Below are 21466 nucleotides of genomic sequence, written 5' to 3'. Positions count from 1 at the left end.
ATCTGAATTAAAACATGTAGTGTAATTAAAGTAGCCTGCATTGTAATACATGAGGAAATAATTATAATATGAAATCAAAATTGTACAGTACTATAAGAAAATTACAAATTACACAAGGATATAAAACTAATTTAAGATACCTCAAAAATGTGTGTAAATACAAATTTTATATGTATAATTGTAGGTATATTGTATTGTATATGATTTTGCTGACGAAATCCACACAATGTAAATTGTTACATGGATTAATAAAGAAATCAATCAATCAATCAATTTCTTCAAGTGTTAACATACAATGCATGCTGTCAGCTAAGTCATTCAAGTATTGTGACCTTCAGCTTTTTGCATTTACTATTGTTATGTGTCAACTCATTGTGTGTATACTAGCTGTTGGTGTAATACATGAGTAGAGAGTAGAAGGACAAGAGTTAGATTATGTAGCAAGTGCATAGCTGACCACTTGTGAGAAAGTTTAACACTTAGGCCTGCCAAGTGCTGCAACCTGCAAGTAAAACTGCAATTACAACAGAACATGAGCAAAGATATTGAAACAACCAATTGTCTTTCTAAGTTATAATGTAAACAAGGAATACAGCATACTAATACTAAATGTTTCATTAATCAAATAAATTCATTTGACAATATCACACTCAAGAATGATATATACAAATTCAGTAAAGCAGGTGAGCCTGAAGGCAAAATACAGTATTGAGGGAAGACTTTCACATACCACAGCTGACAGGACACCTGGGCTTTCTACGTAGTAGTGCAAGTTTGACTGCCACCAATCAAGTCAGAGCCATTTTTCAGTGACACTAAGCACTGGAGTTGTTTATAGGAACAGTCTGAATCCTCTGTTGATGCAGAACCAAACTTGTCAACTGTCAACAAGCATGTATTTCTTTGAGGTTGTCTGGATAATTCATACAAAAAAAGGGTACAGTTGTCAGAGAGGTGCCCCTATAGCACAAAGTATTCTTGAGGGAACTTGCACACCAACTAATATTGTAGCATCTACAGCAGCTCTCATTGTTCAGTCTATGTCAGGACTTACAACAAGCAGCTCCATACTGAAGATAGAAGCTTATTGCATGTTTGGCAAGCAGTGCTGTCACTGGGCACAAGTTTGTGAGAAGGTGAAAGGTGTTCGTAACTCCCTCAGTAGCTTGAGCTCCATCGACAGGTGTCTTTGCGTCAGCCAAGGTCACACTGTAAAAGACTGTAGAGAAAAAGAAACAGCATTTTGTCTCTTTGCAAGAAAGGCCATCACAAATCAGTCAGCAGTTGTTTGAAACATTTTCTTTGGCTACTCTTGCTGAACTTAGTTCAGTCAGCAGTGTGACTACTAGATGTTTAGGACTCACTTAACTCCAAACAGCCCATGTGTGTGTAATAGGGCCCACAGGTATAAGCAGACTTGCAAGCTGTGTTTTAGATAGTGGCAGCCAATTTAGCTTCGTAAGCAGTTCACTGTTTGACAATTAAAAACGGGAAATCGTTACGAATCACCCACTGGCTATTGGTGCCTTTGAGTCTTCAATCCATATGTCACACTCATATTGGCTGGTCCACCTAAGATTGACAAGCCCACGGAACAATACTTATGTTACAGTTACCACATTTTTTAGTTTTCAGTCCTTTTTGTGACATCCCTCAGTACCCCAAGAATTCAACTTACAGCTGGCTGTTCATGCAGAAGAATATGACGCTCTCCCCATTTAACTGCTAATTGGGTCACTATTGGAAAATTATTTATTGCATTGTGCCAATATGTATCCCCCCCCCCCATCACTTGCTTATTGCCTTTGAAATTGAGATGGATCATTAACAGAAGCCACCAAAGGATTTCTACAATTCAAGCCATTGTTAATCTCATTAACTTACTGTTCAATCAAGCATTTGACAACACAGTCCAAAACTTCTGGGATTTAGAGACAGTAGGAATATGCAACAACCAGGACTGATCAAAACATTTTCTACTCATCAATGAGTTTGAAAGTTTCGGCACTTCACGAGGAATTCCACACTTCCTATTGTATTGACGGTTGGCAGAGAATAGTCCATCTCCCACAAAAATTAGCTGCTGTCCTTATAAAGAACATCAGTTGGACCACTATGGTAAGCATAGTACCTGCCAACATTCAAATGGTGCAACCCGCAACTATCTAAGGCAGCTGCCAGGGGCAGCACAGTCACCGACCACTATCACCTGGTCCGCCTGTGCATGGACAGCTCTACAGCAGTGACACTTGAAGGGAATGATATCTTTATAAGGACATACATGGGCTTCCAGGCCCGCAGTTGTTAATGTATTCAATGTGTGTACACCGCTTACGTTGTGTTTTTGTTGATGTCACTCCCTGACCCTCACTATTTGCGTGTATTCTTATTGAGGTTATTCTTTGACCCAATAAATTTGCATTCCTTTTACAGCTGTGTGTTTCCTTGTGTTCCTAGTTAGAACCTAAGTGGTGCTGGGCAGGGGTAGAATTTTCATGAGTTTCAAATTTCTTGGCTTTTCTACAATTCAGCTCTCCCATGCAGCCTTTACTCAAGCCGCTTCTGCAACAATAGCAAGTGCATACTGTTGTGTTGAATTGGTTGTTGGCTACATTAATGCAGACTCCACCACCAATTGTTCATCAGCTGCCATTCCCATCCTATGATGAATCTGCGGGAGACTGGGACCCTTAGGAGAAGCAGCTTCGCCAGAGCTTCACAGCATTCTGAGTGGTTTACAAGGAGGTCTGTAAGGCTCTTATCTTATCAAGGGTACTCCTCATTTGTAACACTTATGTAACATTTAGTTCCTCTGCAGGAACCAGCATTGTGCTCAATTCATGATATGTTTAGTTTGCTGTCGTGCTATCATCGCAAGCATATGCATATGATCACTGCACACATGGAATTCTACCAATATCACAAACAGCTGCAGCAGTTGTATTGCACTTGAGCTGCCGAACTTCATGGCTTCAGTCGTAAGAGTATGGTATTAGGTGCCTTATGTAGAGCCATCATTGCAGCAGTATATTGATCTCTTACCCTCAATGGATATTGATATTCATACTGTTTCATTGTTGTGTTTGCTGTCGTCTGGAGGCCGGAACAAACTTTTCATTGAAGTGTGGGTGATGGATCAGCCATTAATCTTACAAGTCGATATATGGGCTACTGTGACCCTACTCCACTCAGACATACACCAGGCATGGGTCTCCTCCACCTGTGGCACTTGTTGAGCACCAATTTATAAGCAATAACAGCAGATGTCTGTTCTTGGTCAATTCATAGCAACATAGTTTACAATTCAGTTGCATGTTCTGTTAAGTACTTGGTGGTTAACGATGCAAGAACTGAAAATTTGTTTGGGCTACATGTCTTTATTAATTTTAATTGTTGTATTATGGATGAATTGCATCTAATATACAATCAAGTTCCTTATCATTTCTGATTTTTCAGATGTTTTCACTCCAGGGTTAGATTGTGCAGCCAGCCATTGTGGCTGAGCTGTTCTAGGTGCTTGAGTCTGGAACCGCGCGACCATTACGGTCGCAGGTTCGAATCTTGGAATAGGCATGGATGTGTGTGATGTCCTTAGGTTAGTTAGGTTTAAGTACTTCTCAAGTTCTAGGGGACTGATGACCTCAGATGTTAGATGCCATAGTGCTCAGAGCCATTTGAACCATTTGCAAACAATTCCGCAGCACACACTGCACTCAAACCCTTTGTTGGGGGGGGGGGGGGGGGGGGGCACAGTCGGTAGCTTTACAAGACCAGGTTAAGATGGAGCTGGATCGCATAACAACATTCGGAGTGATTAGATTGATTTCTTCAATTGAATGGGCCGTACCCTTAGCAACTGCCAAAACCCCGTCTGGTCAGCTTCAACTCTATAGCTTCAAGGTCACTTGTAATGCACACCTGCCACAGATACTTACCCCTTCTTGCCTGCAGGAGCTGCTCAAAAAACTGACTGAGTTTATTCTTTTCAAAAATCAACTTGGCGAAAGCCTGCCTTAAAATTCTGTTGGACAAAGTTGCTTATGAAATGGTAATTAAATCGAAACCCTCAGCAGCCAACAGGTATTGCTGATATACAACAATGGGGACAGCTGAAAATGTGTGCCCTGACTGGGACTCAAACCTGGGTTCTCCTGCTTACATGGCAGATGCTCTATCCATCTGAGCCACTGAGGGCACAGAGGATAGTGCGACTGCAGGGACTTATCCCATGCATGTCTCCTGCGAGACCAGCATTTCCAACTGTCCACAACCTACATTCATAGTACTCCTAATAGATATTTGCCCATTCACTCATTACTCATGAATTAGCTGCCAACAGGTGTTGTTGATATACAACAATGGGGACAGCTGACAATGTGTGCCCCGACCGGGACTCAAACCTGGGATCTCCTGGTTACATGGCAGACGCTCTATCCATCTGAGCCACCAAGGGCACAGAGGATAGTGCGACTGCAGGAACTTATCCCTTGCATGCCTCCTGTGAGACCCACATTCCCAACTGTCCACAACTTGCTACATTTGTAGTACTGCTAATAGGTATTTGCCCACTCACTCATTACTTGCGCCAGTCTAAGCTGACGAGTCCCATAAGAGTTTGGGCAAAGTGTGTGCATTCACACAGAAGGTCAATGGCTGGGTAGCCTTAAACTATATGAAGATGGTATCTGTTCCCAAAAGAACGATACCATTGATGATCATGCATCTTCTTTAGAATGAAATGATAATTAAATCGAAACCCTTAGCTGCCAACAGGTGTTGTTGATATACAACAATGGGCACAGCTGAAAATGTTGCCCGACCAGTCATCAATGGTATCTGTTCTTTCAGGAATAGATACCACCTTCAAACAGTTGCTTATCGATAATACACCTTTCAGCCTCTATCAGTATCAATAGCTAATGTTTGGGGTCGCTAGTGCGTCTGCTACCTTCCAACACAGCGATTGACCCTAATTGCATCAGTTATCTTTAAATTATCATTGTGACAGGTACTACCACACAGGATCACCTACACAACTTCCGTTCTTTGTGTACTGTTCTACAGCCAGCAGGCCTGAAATGTCATCTCACTAAGTCTTAACTTTTTCCAGACTTCCATTGTTTATTTTGATCAAGAAATTTCCCGGCAGGTCGTGCGCCCCATGGAACAGCTTGTCACCCTCATTATTGCATTTTCCTGACCATCTAATCTATGAGAACTTCAGGCATTCCTTGGCAAAGTGGCATACTATTGCATGTTTCTTCCAAGAGCAGCTGCTATCGCCCACTGCTTGCATATGTTGCTTTGGAAATGTGCTTCTTTTGTTCGGTCTACAGCTCATGGGCTTAAGTATAGTCCCTGTTTCACACCGTGTCTTGCAACACTTCAAGCCAACAAGCATTAGATCTTGGCCATGGCAGCATCCGAGTATGAAGGGAGGGAGAGGGGGATCCTGGCTCATTGCCATTCAGATTGACTCTGAGCAGCTATTACCTTTGCACCGAAAACATTCATCTAAGCCCAGCAACTTTATTCACAGGTTAAAAAAGATCTTGCTATTTTATATACCTTACAAAATTTCATGTGTTCTTGTGTACTACAAAATTTCATCGCTGACCATAAAGCCCTTGGTTTCACTGTTCAGCCCACTGGCATCCTTACCTGATAAAGCTGCTCATCATCTTCAGCCTTGGGCTCTCATATGCACCCCACATCAAGACATGCGAATGTGGACTCCCCATGGGACCTGACCCCTCATTCGACAAGCAGGGACTGCTTTGTATTCCACTGGATACGAAGGCAATGCACACAGTTTGTGGCTTCTCCATCGTCAGTTTCCATGTTTCCTGTGCATGGTGGCGGACCCCCCTGCAGGTCCAGGGATAAGAATAGGCCCAAGGTATTCCTGCCTGCCATATGAGGTGACTAACAGGAGTTTCACATGTTTCGGCCGTAATGTGATGGTCCCCTGGAGGGTTTGACCTCCATTCTTCAAAATTTTCCTGAAGAGCGACCCAATTGGGGAACGGAGCCTTACAAGGTGCATCGTGCATTGAGATCTTTAGCCCACTTTCTCGTCGTCACATTGCAGTCCTGCTCATCCTCCATCTCTTGGGTGAGGACACCTTCCTGGGTGCATTTTCCACCATGCACTATGTGATGTCGATTTCGGCGTCGACGATGACCATGGACTTCTTTGTACCTGATATCCAGACAAGTAGCCAGTCCATTGTGATGGGGCCGCCATGTACTCTGTTGGTTGTAACCCCCTGACCACACAGGGATCACTCCGCTGATGCCTGCACCGTTAACTCGCCAAATATGCCAAGGGGTAGATGCACATCCCCCTGGGGCATCGGGACTCCCGGCAATGGCCATCCTGCCAGGTGGCCTTTGCTGCGGCTGGGTGGCACCCGTGGGGAGGGCCCTTGGTCAGAGTGGGTGGCATCAGGGCAGATGACATGCAATGAAGTGTAGTCCATCATCTCTTGCTGGTGAAACACCAGCAGTCTCTAAGCAATGACGAGCTCAATTCATCGCATAGAAGTACGACCACCTACTTCGGGAACAAACCCCCCCTCCCCTCCCCCCACCATCGTGGACGTCCGTCCCCACTTCTAAACTTCTAAGCCAGAGAAGTGTAAGTCTTCTTCGCCTTCTCTTGCTAGGAAGGGGTCCCTTGGGTCACTCCCTCTCCAGGTTTCTTCTAGTGGGAGAGATGACACCCACCAGTGGCTGAAGAGCCCAAAAGTAGCTGGTCATAGGGCTTCACGCTCATCCTCAGTCCCGGAGACTGAGCCAGTGTAGTCCTCCCAGCCAGGGAAACCCAAGGAGCAGTGACAGAAATCCAAAAAGAAAACCTCTAAGACCAAGGAAATTGCGATGGCAGCCACACCACCGCTACCTATAAGCTCTGCGGCTGAGGATGGGGTGGAGATTTTGGCGTCCGCTGAGGACCTAGATCTCGCCAGACCCTAAGACACGATGGATATACACTGCTCAGGCATTAAGGCAGCAGGTGACTCTGAGGCGTAAACTGCCTCATTGAATGTTCGATGAAATCCTCCAGTGGAATTGCAGCGGTTTTTTCCACTGCCTGGCTGAGCTACGGCAACTGTTAAACTTTACACTTGCTATTTGCATTGCCCTCCTGGAAACGCAGTTCCTGGCAATGCTGACCCCTGCCCTCCGCGGCTGTAAGGGATATTACAGGAACCGTAGTAACTATAATCGAGTGTCAAGTGGAGTTTGCGTTTATGTACTAAACTCGGTCTGTAGTGAACATGCGCCCCTTCAAACCCCTCTTGAAGCTGAGGCTATCAAAATAAGGATGGCACAGAAAATAACTGTCTGCAATGTATATCTTACTCCAGATGGTGCAGTACCCCTGAATGAATTAGCTGTACTGATTGATCAACTCCCTAAACCTTTCCTACTTCTGGGAGATTTTAATGCCCATAACCCCTTGTGGGGTGGTACGATGCTTACTGGCTGAGGCAGAGATGTCAAAACTTTACTGTCGCAATTTGACCTGTGCCTCTTAAATACTGGGGTCGCCACACATTTCATTGTGGCTCATGGTAGTTACTTGGCCATTGATTTATCAATTTGCAGCCCACGATTTCTCCCATATATCCACTGGAGAGCACATGATGACCTGTGTGGTAGTGACCACTTCCCTATCTTCCTGTCCCTGCCCCAGTGTCAGACACACTGACACCTGCCCAGATGGGCTTTGAACAAGGTGGACTGGGGAACTTTCACCTCTGCTGTTACCACTGAATCTCCCCCACTCGGTAACATCGATGTGGTGGTTGAGCAGGTGACTAGCACATTTGTTTCTGCTGCAGAAAATGTGATTCCTCGCTCTTTAGGGTGCCCGAGGCATAAGGCAGTCCCTTGATGGTCACCAGAAGCCACTGAAGCAATTAAGGAGCGTCGGTGAACTCTACAGTGGCATAAGCAGCACCCTTCCCTGAAACACCTTATAGCCTTTACACGACTCCGTGCCCATGTTCGCTACCTTATCAAATAACAGAAGAAGGAGTGTTGGGAGAGACACGTCTCCACCATTGGGTGCCACATGTCACCTTCCCAAGTCTGGGCAAAGATCAAATGTCTTCTCGGGTACCAGGCCCCAACAGCTACCCCCAGTGTTACCATAAATGGCGAGTTATGTACCGATGCAAACGCAATTGCTGAGCACTTTGCTCAAGCCTCTGCTCGGAGAATTACCCTCCCCCCCAGCCTTTCGTACAGTCAAACGGCGGGTGGAAGGGTACGTCCTCTCATTCACTACACACTGCAGTGAATCCTATAACGCCCCATTTACAGAGTGGGAGCTCCTCAGTGCCCTTGCACATTGCCCCGACACAGCTCCTGGGCCTGATCACATCCACAGCCAGATGATTAAACATATCTCATCTGACTACAAGCGACATCTCCTCGTCATCTTCAACTGGATCTGGTGGGATGGCATCTTTCCATTGCAATGGCAGGAGAGCGCCATCATTCTGGTGCTCAAACCCGGTAAAAACCTGCTTGATGTTGATAGCTATAGGCCCATCAGCCTCACCAACATTCTTTGTAAGCTGCTGGAACGTATGGTATGTCGGCTGTTGGGTTGGGTCCTGGAGTCACATGGCTTGCTGGCTCCATGTCAGGGTGGCTTCTGCCAGGGTCGCTCTACCACTGATAATCTTGTGTCCATTGAGTCTGTCATCCAAACAGCCTTTTCCAGACTGCAACACCTGAATGCCCTTTTTTTTTCTTATGTAAAGCATACGACACAACTTGGTGACATCATATTCTTGCCACATTGTATGAGTGGGGTCTCCAGGGACCACTCTCGATTTTTATCCAAAACTTCCTGTCGCTCTGTACTTTCCATGTCCAAGCTGGTGATTCCCATAGTTCCATCCATATCCAGGAGAATGGAGTCCCGCAGAGCTCTGTATTGATTGTCTCTCTATTTTTAGTGGCCATTAACGGTCTAGCAGCAGCTATCGCGCCCTCCGTCTCACCTTCTCTGTATGCAGATGACTTCTGCATTTCGTACTGTTGCTCCAGTACTGTTGTTGCTGAGCGTCGCCTCCAGGGAGCTATCCGCAAGGTGCAGTCATGGGCTCTATCCCACAGCTTCCAGTTTTCAGCCGCAAAGTCGCATGTCATGCACTTCTGTTGGGCTCATACCATTCATCCAGAACCCGCACTTTAACTTAATGACGATCCACTCACTGTAGTGGAGACATATCAATTCCTAGGACTAGTTTTTGACACTCGATTGACTTGGCTCCCTCATCATCGCCAGCTTAAGCAGAAGTGCTGGCAGCACCTCAATGCCCTCCATTGCCTGAGCAACACCAATTGGGGTGCAGATCACTGTACGCTGCTGCAGCTCTACAGAGCCCTTGTCCAATCCCGAATTGACTATGGGAGTGTGGTTTATGGTTCGGCAGCGCCTTCAGCATTGCATTTACTTGACCCTGTGCACCACTGTGGGGTTCGATTAGCGACAGGAGCTTTTAGGACGAGTCCTGTGACCAGCGTACTGGTGAAGGCTAGTGTCCCTCCACTGCACATCAGATGTGTGCAACTGCTCGCCAGTTATGCAGCACACATTCATAGTTCCCCTGAGCATCCGAATTATCGTCTCCTTTTCCCTCCTGCAGCAGTCCATCTTCCGCATTGGCGGCCCATCTTCCGCATTGGCGGCTCAGATTGGGGCTAATGATTGCGGTTCATGTGTGGTCCCTTCTCTCCGAACTGGAGTCCTTCCCTTTACCACCTCTACTTGCGGTCCGTACACGTACACCTCCATGGTGTACGCCTCGGCTGCAGCTTCGTCTGGACCTTTTGCATGGCCCTAAGGACTCCGTTAACTCCGCCACCCTCCGCTGTCACTTCCTCTCGATTCTTGGTGTGTTCCGGGGCTCTTAAGTGGTTTACACTGAAGGCTCAATGGCTGATGGTCACGTAGGCTTCACATATGTTCATGGAGGACATGTTGAGCAGCACTCCTTGCCAGATGGCTGCAGTGTTTTCACTGCAGAGATGGCGGCCATATCTCATGCCCTGGTGAGTAATTTCTCTTGTGTTCTGACTCATTGAGCAGCCTACAAGGTATCGACCAGTGCTACCCTTGCCACCCTCTGGTAGCATCCATTAAGGAGTCCATCTATGCCCTGGAACAGTCCTGCCATTCTGTGGTGTTTGTGTAGACCCCAGGACACGTTGGAATCCCCGGCAACGAACTTGCCGACAGGCTGGCCAAACAGGCGACGCGGAAACCGCTTCTGGAGATAGGCATCTCCAAAGCTGACCTGCGGTCTGTCTTACACTGCAGGGTTTTCCAGCTTTGGGAGATGGAATGGCATAACAGTACGCACAACAAACTCCATGTCATTAAGGAGACTATGAATGTATGGATGTCTTCCGTGCAGGGAATAAGTTATCCTCTGCCGGCTCCGTATTGGCCATACGTGGCTAGGGTTACCTACTCCATCGTGAGGACCCACCTCAGTGTCACTGTGGCTCCCAAATGACAGTTGTCCACCTCTTGCTGGACTGCCCATTTTTAGCCGCTCTGCGGCAGACTTTTAACTTTCCCAGCACCCTGCCTTCGCTGTTGGGCAACAATGCCTCCACAGCAGCTTTAGTTTTACATTTTATCCGTCAGAGTGGATTTTATACTTCTATGTAGTTTTTAGCGCATGCCATTTGTCCCTCTGTGTCCTCCACTCTAGTGCTTTTAGGGTAGAGGTTTTAATGTGTTGTAGAATGGCTGGCTTTCCCTTTTTATTCTCGTTGTTGGCCAGCCACTGTAATCTGCTTTCATGTTTTACTCTCTTCTGTTTATAGCGTCTCTGTGTTGTTTTCTTGTCCTCTTTTGTTCCTTTCAGTGTTCGTTGCCTTCCCTTCGTTCTTGTGACTTTTCCTTTCTTTCCGTTTTGTGTCATATGTTTCGTCCATTTTATTCTCACACTTGTGGCATTGTTTTATTAGGAACAAGGAACTGATGACCTCATAGTTTGGTCCCTTCTCCCACCTTTAAACCAACCAACCATGGTGGCGGATCTGGTGCTTCGGCAGGTCATATGCAGGATGCAACTCGGTTGGTCCAACTGTCCGCAGAAGCAGGTATTGGACCTGCTTCAGAATTATGAGGGTGGTTTGATACTCTGGTGAAAAAGCAAGAACAAATGTCTTTTTCATAGACAACTAGCCTTACTTCTTGACATTGTTTCCTTTAAGGGATATATACCTGGTCCAGCAGTCCTTCACCTTCTTCATCTCACTAGAAAATTTTTTTCTGTCAAACTCCACAAACGACTCATTGACTGCAACTACCACTTCCTCATTTGATGGAATTTCTTCGTAGCAAGTCAAAGTTTCAGTTTAAAGAACATGAAGAAGTTGCTAGGGAGTAAGTCTGGTGAACTGTGTGGATGAGAACGCCAATTTGCAGTTTTTTCCCCACATTCCACAGCACTATGAACTGAACGCTTGTTTTAATTAACGCATTAAAATTAAATAACGCATTAAAACAAGCGTTCAGTTCATAGTGCAGTGGAATGTGGGAAAAAAAAAAACGCAAATTGGCGTTCATAAGAAGAAGAACAACACCAAAAATGCAACAGGAGTGTAATATGTAAGAAATTGTCCACGCAACCTGCCACTGATGATGCCTTGCAGAAAATAAAGGCGAAACGCGTATGGCACTAAAATTGTGTTTTACTCAGTTGCTGTCAGACGGTCCATAAGTAAAAACTATCAATATACCGTAATATTACACGTAACTGAGGAAGACAGGAATACAAAAGTTGAGTGTAACAAATATATATATATATTTTTGTGCCATAGCACATGGGGTCTAGAGCTAATTATTCAAGCTACAGTGCGTAGTGCCAAGTACAGATGTAACGGTCACAAACTGGCACAAAAAGTCTTGCAGATTGTGACTGGACATCACCCAACATTACGTTGAAATGTTGTTCTGGATGAACTTTTGGGTGACTGGGAGCAATCACAACACCCACCTTACACACTGCTTCTTCATAGTCAATCCTCCAAGCAAGACATTATGCTTTCACTCAGTTGAGATGCCTACAGTCTCAGCAATCTCATGTATTTTTATTCTGTGGGCTTACATTACCATACAATGGATTTTGTCAATGGTTTCCTTTGTGGTAACATAAATTGGACAGCTAATGTGTTTTGATTTGCGTAACAGTCACATGCTTCAAATGAAAATATTTAATAACACCACAAAACTTTGTTTTCTCCATTTTCAGTTGCAGCTGACACACTGAATAATTCAAACAGATGTCACCAATGAACTGTATGCTGTACTTTGTTGAAATTCTTTATACAATCCTTGGGGAATAATCAAGCTTACTAACCTGAAGGCACAACAAAAAAATGCTCCAGTCTTTAATGGAAAGGTTCACTTCCCAAATTGGGGTATCCAGTGGCTTGACAATGAGAGGTCCTCGATTTTACAACAGGGTCACTGGGGTATCTCTCACACAAAAACTGTTGGCACATCACCATGTGGTTTGGTCGAGTATCAAACAGGAGGTGGAACATCTTGTCATGGCCTGCCGCAAGTGTTCTTGTCAGAAGCCGGCACCACACACTGTTTTTTGACCGTGGTCAGTCTTTGCACAGCCTTGGGAAAAAGAGTCAAAATTGATTTTGCTGGTTCTTTTATAATCAGTTTCTGGTTGTTGGCAACTGATGTTTTTTCTAGTTCTCCTTATGTCATTCATTGTCAGTCTGTGACAGTAGACATGACTGTCAAGGCCCTGACGAAGATATTCTCTGTAGAAGGCTTATCCTGCACCCTGGTTTTGGACAATGGGCCTCAGTTCATTGTGCAATCTTTAAAGGACTTCGGTACACACAATGGCATTCACCAAATCAAGGTGCCTCCCTTCCATTGGTAGCAAAACAATAAAGCAGAATGCCTCGTCCAAACGTTTAAGGTGCAGATGCGCAAGTACATAGAAGATTTTCCAGCCAAGGAGGCTATCACATTTTTTTAAGCTTTCACAGAATGAATCTCCTGCAAGCCATCAGCTGCAGACACTGCTCAACCACCCACATAGTACCCGATTCGTTGCCATTCGCACCCAGCACACCAATCTGGGCCAGGGTGTATGGACAGTGGCCGCACTAGGATTTCAGCTGTTTTACAAAGCCAGTGCGGTCATCGAGTCTTCATGGTTTGCACCACAGATCAACTCGTGACATGCCACCAGAACCAGTTGCATCCCAGGGTGGGTGCAGGAGCCCCTTCTCGAGCCATTGGTCTGATGTATTGTTTTCTGTTGGTCCTTGCCACTCCAGGGGTTGTGCAGGCTGGGCTGTTACCACCTATCCCAGCAGTCAGCACTGACTGCAGATTTGCTTCCTGGACACTGATGTCCAGTCCAGTGGGCACCATGGGGTCAAGAGACTGCAGGGGTGTGTTTGCACCACTCACTTTCATCATAGGCACCAGACAGATTGGGAACTTCTTCCACCTTTGACTACCAGGCTCAACACTGCCATCGATGTCTCATCAGTTACAACATGTGGACGGCGACACCTGGTCTTTCCCCCTCGTAACGAAGGAGTAGTGTAGTAACTTGCCAGTGATTACATCTACCACCAGGCCATTAGACCACTACGGCAAGCTTAGCACGCACCAGCATTCAAACAGTGCACCTGCAACTACCTGAGACAGCCCAGTCATCGACCACTGTCACCTGGTCCGCCATGCACATACAGCATTACAGCAGTGTTACCTGAAGAAGAGAGCATCTTCGTAAGGAAATGCATGAGAATCCAGGCCATTAGCTGTTAATGTTCTCAATACATGTACACTGCTTGCATTGTTTTCTTGATGAGGTCACTCAATGACCCAATACATTTGTATTTCTTTTATGGCCTTACGTTCCCATGTGTTCTAGTTGGAACAAAACTGGAAAAGATATTGCGGGGTACATTAGTAGAGAGAATAAAAAACAAAAGATAGATAATGTGCAGGCAGTTCAGATTCTTTCTAAATTTGTATTGACAGCTATAAGGTCTCAAGTCAGTCACATATCGCATTTTTCGTACCCTCTTGCTATTCTGTATAATCTATCTGTACCTTCTGTGATTATCAGCACTGTCTGAAAAAAGTCAAGTAAGTACAATTCTATAACGTATTCGTCTCTTTGCTTTATTGCAATTGTTACATTAAATATAGTGAGAGAAGTTGGTTTTCCTTGACAAGAGAACTCTGTACCTATTTGAATGGCTGGTCATTAGTTATTTAAGAGCAAAACAAATACACCATCACCACAATAAATGCCTTTTGCTCCATCAAATCGTACCAGTTAAATCAATAATGATAGAATATGTTCTGTGTTTGTACAGATTTAAATTTTTTTATAAGTTAGCAACACCACATTGATGTACGGAACAAACAGCCAGATAGTTGACCATTGAAATAAATTGTGGTGTGCTAATATGATCATTAAAATAACAGTTATAATGTGGTGGATGTGAAGACAATGATTGGCCTGAGACTGAGGCCAGGATGATTATGGGAGGGATGGATATTGTGTAAGGATACCTTCCATCTGCGTAGTTCAGAGAAGCTAGTGGTTAAGGGAAGGATCCAGATGGCTCAGGCTGTGAAGCAACCATTGCAACTGAACATCTGGCGTTCAGGAGCATGTTTTACCACCGGGCGGTCAACTTTGTTCTTGACAACACTTTGGCGAGTTGGTTGGTAATCATACAAACAGAAAAAGCTGGGCAGTGTTTGCAGCAGAATTGGTATATGACATGGCTCCTTTTACTGGTGGCTCTGATAGGATAGGATAAGCCTGTGACAGGACTGGAGTAGGAGATGCTGGATGGGTGGATTTGGCAGGTCTTGCACCTTGGTATGCCACAAGTATATGATCTCTGTGGCAAAGAGTTGTGAGTGGGAGTGACATAAGGATGGATTAGGATGTTGTGTAGGTTTGATGGCTGATGGAACTCTGGTTTAGGAGGGGTGGGAATGATCTCATATAGGAGGTCCCCCATTTCTGGGCAAGATGATAGATAATCAAAGTCCTTGTGAAAGATATGGTGTGTGTGTGTGTGTGTGTGTGTGTGTGTGTGTGTGTGTGTGTGTGTGTGTGTATGTGTGTGGGGTCTGTTTTTGATGAAGGCCATACTGGCTGAAAGCTAATTTGTGACAGTCTTTTTGTTGTGTCTACTTGCAACTCAGCATCTTTTCACAATATTGTTACGTTCCAACCTGGATTTTTCATTGTTTGATTTTAACTAATGACTGTATCATCTCTAAACAACAGATTCATGGTGAGACAAAAGAGTAATGTTTACTTCATTTGCAGTTTCTGCAGATGGTCTCAACAAAAAATATAGTTCTTAAAGAAGAAGCCAGACAACTTATATGCAGTTATTTTGTGGCCTGTCGCAGAGTACGACCTGACTGTCTTCCTGTTGGTGCAATAGAAACAATGTACGTATTTATGTTGGACAACTGGACAATGTGCAGCCTGCAGATAAGCCTGAAAAACTCTGTGTCAATTTCAGCACAGCACTGTCTGAAGGGCACGCAAGATTGTCGATGAAAAGTGAAGTATGCTATGAAGATGTTTTGCCTGTTCTAAGACTCTATGAGGAATCGCTGTATGCAATTTTTGGGAACTCTTTTGTATCTCCTCCACCAATTGCAAGGCAAAGTGGACTTACTTCAATGAAATCTTTAATTATGCAGGTAACAAAAATTTTAATTTACTTAGGCAATATATTTTTAAAAGATTAAAAGCTATTTAACACGCAATATACTCTATCTTTTTAACTGCTGTGAATGTAACTTTCTACATATGTTTCGTACAACGAACAATGGACTGAATAGTAGAGGCATTGAGTTGTTACCAGGTGCACAAATAAGCTTGGAAACTTCACTAGGTTTTGGATGAATCCTTTTTTGGGTGGGTGAGAGAGAGAGAGAGAGAGAGAGAGAGAGAGAGAGAGAGAGAGGAGGGGGTCGAGTGCATGGTGTACTTAAGCTAAAAAAAGCATTTGTCTGAAAGCTAGTGAAGTTTTCACTCTTGCTTAAGAGTCTGGTGATGACTCAATGCCTCTACTATTTGGTTCATTGTTACATTTACGAATAAACCATGAGGGTAGTCTGAAAAGTAAGAAACACATGCTTGTAAGGCACAAACAAAAACGATTAGGAAGATCGGGAAAAAAGTACATTAAAGTACAATTCTTAAGTTTCGAAATCATATATTTATTTTTCAACAACGTCACTGTTGAGACAAACACATTTCTCTAATTGTGTAACAAGTTTTTTCATTATATCACTGAAAAATTCTTCTGACTTTTCTTGAATCCAAGACTTAACAGCTGCCTTCACCTCACCATCTAAGGTACCATGGTTACCCTTGAGTTGTCTCTTGAGTAGATGCAAAAAATAAAAATTAGGTGGCACAAGACTGGGGGAGTAATTAGAGTATGGAATAGTTCAAACTTCAGGTTTCACTGAGCCTCCTTCAACTGCATGTGAGGCGTTTGGACAAGTATTGTCATGTCACACGATTACTGGCACCAATCTGCCTGTGACACAACAACTCAACATCAAAGTTGTTCTAGAGTCTATCTACTGAGGAGAATTAAGCATTGCCCCTTAAACCAGATAATCAGTCACATAAACTCAGTGAGCATCCCAAAACAGAAGAGTTTTTTTATGTTTCAATTGATGAGAAGACAGATGTCGATATTCAGCGCTCTGTCTTTTGTCTTCTGGATCATAGTGACAGAACCATGACTCGTCCACCATAACAGTATTCAAAATGAAGTTGTCTCCTCCATCACAGCAGCACTATAAAAGTTTCTTGCAGCTTTCGGATCAAAGCTGTTTTTTCTTGCCTATGAGACAGTGTGATACCCACTGTGCACAGATTTTAGGGTATACTAATTCTTTGCTATAAAGCTGACACATTCCTTGGATATTCCAGTATGGTTTGCGATAAACTTTGAGTGATTCGCTGGTCATTTTGAAGCAAATTGTCAACAAGTTTGGGATGATTATCATTTTTTGAGGCAGTGATTGGACATCTGCTGGGCATTTCATCAACAATCACAGCTTTTTTTACGCTAACACCCACACAATTTTCTTCCCGATTTACAGTACACCATTCAACAGCGTTGTGACCATAAACAGCCCTTAAATGATGATGTATCTCACTAGGGGTCACTTTTACAGCAGTTAAAAATGGATAAAAGCATCCTGCTTAACTTGCATTAATGCAGCACTAGAACACAACTCCATACTTCCACTGTTCAAAAGACACTGGGATGAGCACAACACATTCAGATTATGCATGCATACATGCATATGAAGGAGGAAGTTACCGTCCACTTGCCATCTGGTACATTTCTCCAGGTCAGTTAGGTTCAAGCACATGTGCATTACTTTTCAGCCTACCCTTGTGTGTACATTCTGCCTCAACTTTCCTACCATATTAACAGTCTTTTTTTTTCAGACAAAGACCGAGATGGAACATTTTTCAGCCTGGATAATTAACTACATCAAATCTGTAATTGGAGTACATCCCTTTCAGTATTGCAATGCTGAAGAATAATACAGCTTACCAAATTTGTAATTTATTGTCTTGTCACAAACTACTATCAGTTACATGGTAGACAGGCACAATTTCTTACTGAATTAACAAATGGTTCAAATATGTTCTATTCTGCCAAATCATGCCTCAGCTGTCAGTTTTTAAAGAAAGGCAGTAATTTCGGTCACAAGAATGTTACTGCTATCACTTAAATTAGTATCATATGTGAAATGATATATTTTGTAAGCTTCAAGCACTAATGGGAATCAGGGGCTAGAAATTTGTTCAAGTAACCAAATCAAACAAACACTTTTTACACATACCTGTTAGGACAAATTTCCAGAAAAGTGAGTGTGGTTATTATTTTGATATCAAAAGACGCAACAGATCTTTTTAAAATATCATTTGAGGTTATCTTCCACTTCAAAATTTATCTACAAAAATATTTTTAATGTACAACAATACTAAATAAATCTGTACATCAGTGTGACTAAGCAACAACAGGATCCACACATCAAATAAGTGTGAAAGTTAAATATTATTGTAATACCTATAATGTCTGCAGTGAATAAAATTTGTCACTTGGGTTCAGCATCCATTTTAGTCTATAGGCTCACATCTGTATTCTTAAGAATGCTAACAGTAAGTTTTAGGAACAGTTTTAATATTGAGCACAGAGAATATGTTATATATTATATTGTCATCATGCAGAATCAGTTGGAAAAATAGCACATACGTTGGTTCCCAAAGAAATATTAAACACAAAGCAAACATAACAGGTAACTGCTAATGTGTTTTCAGCTTTATTACAGATGACTGTTAAGCAACAAGCAATTGGGATGGGCAATTGAGAGTAATAAGTATGTTAGAATTTTTATTTTATTTCCTTGTAAAATATTTGGTTGTATACCACTTTTTTAAACATCTAGGTACAGATTACAATACATGAAACTTCTAAATAAATTGAGCAGAAAAAAATGAAATATTTTAATAAACAGTTTTTAAATCTCCTCCTGTCAGTTTACATGAGAACACAGAAAAAGATGACTAGATCTGATGAGACCATGAAGTACCCTTGTATAAGAAACTAATGTTAATTAGTTTCATGAACTGATACATTGGTATAGTATTCAGAAAACAAAATGTACTATTATTTTATTATTGCTAAGATTGAGATTCAAATATTAAATAAATGACACCTGGAAACAATGCAGTTACAGGTGTGGAGGAAGTTCTCTCTCAGCACTGTGCTATAAAATAAACAAACTTCCACTTCGGCAGATTTCTTTGTAATTATGTAATACTCTTTGGAACTTTAACACTATGTACGCAATAAAAATGAGGGATACAGGAAACCATTTATACTTTCAGATAACATCATTTTGCGTAGAATGTGATAATAGATATACAATATTTCTGTTTGTTCTCACGTAATTTGTGCAGGATTCAGTTTCTGAATTGTGCCTCATTCTAAAACTAATGAAATCACCTAATTTTGAACTAAAACAAATATTTCTTAAAATTGTTGGAATGTAATAGTTTTATATGATTGAGCACCAATGCGTAAATGAAAATTTGTGCAGGTTAAGTTTTCAGTAACTTTTATTGTAAACACTGATCCATCTTGTCTGAAAGTCTGACCATTCCTGAATGAGAAACTGCTTGTAACTAAAATGTGGACATTTTTTAATAGTAATAAAAAAGAAGTAGTAACATAATACAGTGCTGTTTTTAACAGATTAATTAACAACAGGTTAACAGTCTCTTGTGGGAATTACTGACCCAAATGATACGAAGTTTCAGCAACTAACCATGCATCATATCAGCAAAATTTTTAGCAGGAATCCTATTCTCAATAATGTTATTAGCTGTATGAGCCACCAGTCACAAATCAGTCAAATGCTGGAAACAATTTGTTCCTGACTCCATCAATTATTACAATCAACATAAAAACAAGAAAATTTGGAAATTAAATTATTTTTTCCACCAAATGTTTGAACTGCATACTACGAATTCTTAACTAACATATTTGAAGTATAAATACAGGAACTTCAGAATCTTCACAATACACAGTAAATGAGAAGCTGGCTAGCATACTGTGGAATCTTAGTTTTGAGACACTGTATCCTCCTCATGAAAATTCCCTTGTTCAAATATCTTCCAATATTCAATAATATGAGGGAACATATTATTAACAACCCAGAAAATGAAATGAATGAATGTACAAACTTTGCGTAAATACAAGTACATTTGTAATTGTACACGTGAAGACAATACAGTTATTATATGTTGTTATTGCCTTGGGATGAGCCCATTAACTTCTGGTTGCAGAAATTCTTCAATAATGCCTTTGATCATATCTTCTAAGGTATCTTTGAGTACTTCAACATTCCTGCACAGAGATGAAAGGGAAAAATAGTTATGTTGTTAATAATGCAAAACAGTATTTTATTGATACATAAATAAATTACTGTTTGATATACCACAGAGATGAAAAATAATGAAACCATAAGTAGACAACTAAATGAGAACAATTTTAGAACACAGAGAGAGAGAGAGAAAAAAAAAAAAGATACCCCACATTGTAACCTTATCATCATGGATATTATTTTAATACACCAAGAAAGCCTCAAACAGCAAAATTATTAATGTTGAAACAACTATATAGACCTACTAGAAATTGCCAATGAGACAGCTATGGCATAAACTGTCATAGAAGGTCAATGTACGTAAATATAGTTCAGCAACTGGTGCTTCTTAAATAATTCATTTGTCAGTAGCTAATGCTGAGATGTAAGTGCATGCCTTTAGAACTGAGATGGTAACTGGTGTACTATCTGCCACTGCCAAATCATCATGAGCAGCATAATTTGTAAACAATTATGGCTGGTACCAAATCATGCGAATTCACTTTTTTTTTATGTGTGCAACATGTATCTCTGAGTAAAAACATAAAAATGATGTTTTAGCCAGAAATAGTTGTGTAACTACAAAGGAGTCTTAACAAATACACAGTCCAAGTAGACACATGCCATTTCTTTTACTAAATATGTCACTGTACACACCATGAAGGAGATGTACTGGTTCAGTTCAAGTGAGAACTAACAGTAAGTAAAACATTGGCCTGCCTGGTTAGCTGTGTGGTCTAACACATGGCTTTCCAGATTGGGAAGGAGTGCCTGGTCCCCAGCATGAATCCACCTGGCGGACTTGTGTCGAAGTCTGGTGAGCCAGCCAGTCTGTGGATGGTTTTTAGGCAGCGAATGCGGGCTGGTTTCCCTTATTCCGCCTCAGCTACACTATGTCGGAGATTGCTGCACAAACAAGTTCTCTACGTACACGTACACCACCATTACTCTACCACGCAAACATAGGGGTTACAATCGTCTGATGTGATGTGAGATGTTCCCTGGCGGGGTCCACCGGGGGGCGAAACGCACAATATCCCTGAGAGAGAGAGTGTGTGTGTGTGTGTGTGTGTGTGTGTGTGTGTGTGTGTGGAGGGGGGGGGGGGGGAAGTGGACTGTGGTAGTTGTCGTGGGGTTGTGGACCACTGCGGCTGTGTCAGGACGGAGCCTCTCTGTCGTTTCTAGGCTCCCAGTTAACATACAATACACGTAAAACATTAATAAATCAATTCCACAGCACAAAATATCATGCAGCCTTCCACTGAAGAATTCAACTTGGGTGCTGCAGGTTCTAAGAGTAGCTATATAATTGATCTATACACAATATTAATAAGAGAAATCAGACATTTAAGATAATAATTGTAGCCAACAGTACCCTTCCTTTGGATCAACTGACAGTATATAATAAAATTATACATAAAGTTTTATCACAGGACC

The 21466-nt window shown here is 42.4% G+C and overlaps 1 protein-coding gene and 1 long non-coding RNA gene across 4 annotated transcripts in view; one reads left to right on the top strand and one right to left on the bottom strand.

The window, feature by feature from the left end:
• Nucleotides 1–15379: 15379 nt before the first annotated feature.
• LOC126091860 (uncharacterized) lies at nt 15380–19131 on the top strand. Its single transcript, XR_007521270.1, has 3 exons — nt 15380–15508; nt 15583–15766; nt 17544–19131. It is a non-coding gene; the product is annotated as an uncharacterized LOC126091860 (long non-coding RNA).
• The window catches only part of LOC126091854 (phosphopentomutase), a 122986-nt gene continuing 120033 nt past the window's right edge, over nt 18514–21466 (bottom strand). Inside the window, exon 11 of one of the 3 annotated variants that reach the window (XM_049907120.1) lies at nt 18514–20013. In XM_049907120.1, coding sequence (XP_049763077.1) covers nt 19914–20013 — 100 coding nt within the window. In that variant the 3' untranslated portion in view covers nt 18514–19913. The remainder of the gene's footprint in view (nt 20014–21466) is intronic. The other 2 variants (XM_049907119.1, XM_049907121.1) reach the window with 2 other exon arrangements.

The sequence above is a fragment of the Schistocerca cancellata genome, chromosome 7, assembly GCF_023864275.1.
Source record: "Schistocerca cancellata isolate TAMUIC-IGC-003103 chromosome 7, iqSchCanc2.1, whole genome shotgun sequence".
Lineage (NCBI taxonomy): Eukaryota > Metazoa > Arthropoda > Insecta > Orthoptera > Acrididae > Schistocerca > Schistocerca cancellata.
The sequence above is the reverse complement of the archived record's forward strand: the minus strand, read 5'-3'. Positions and strand labels throughout refer to the sequence as shown.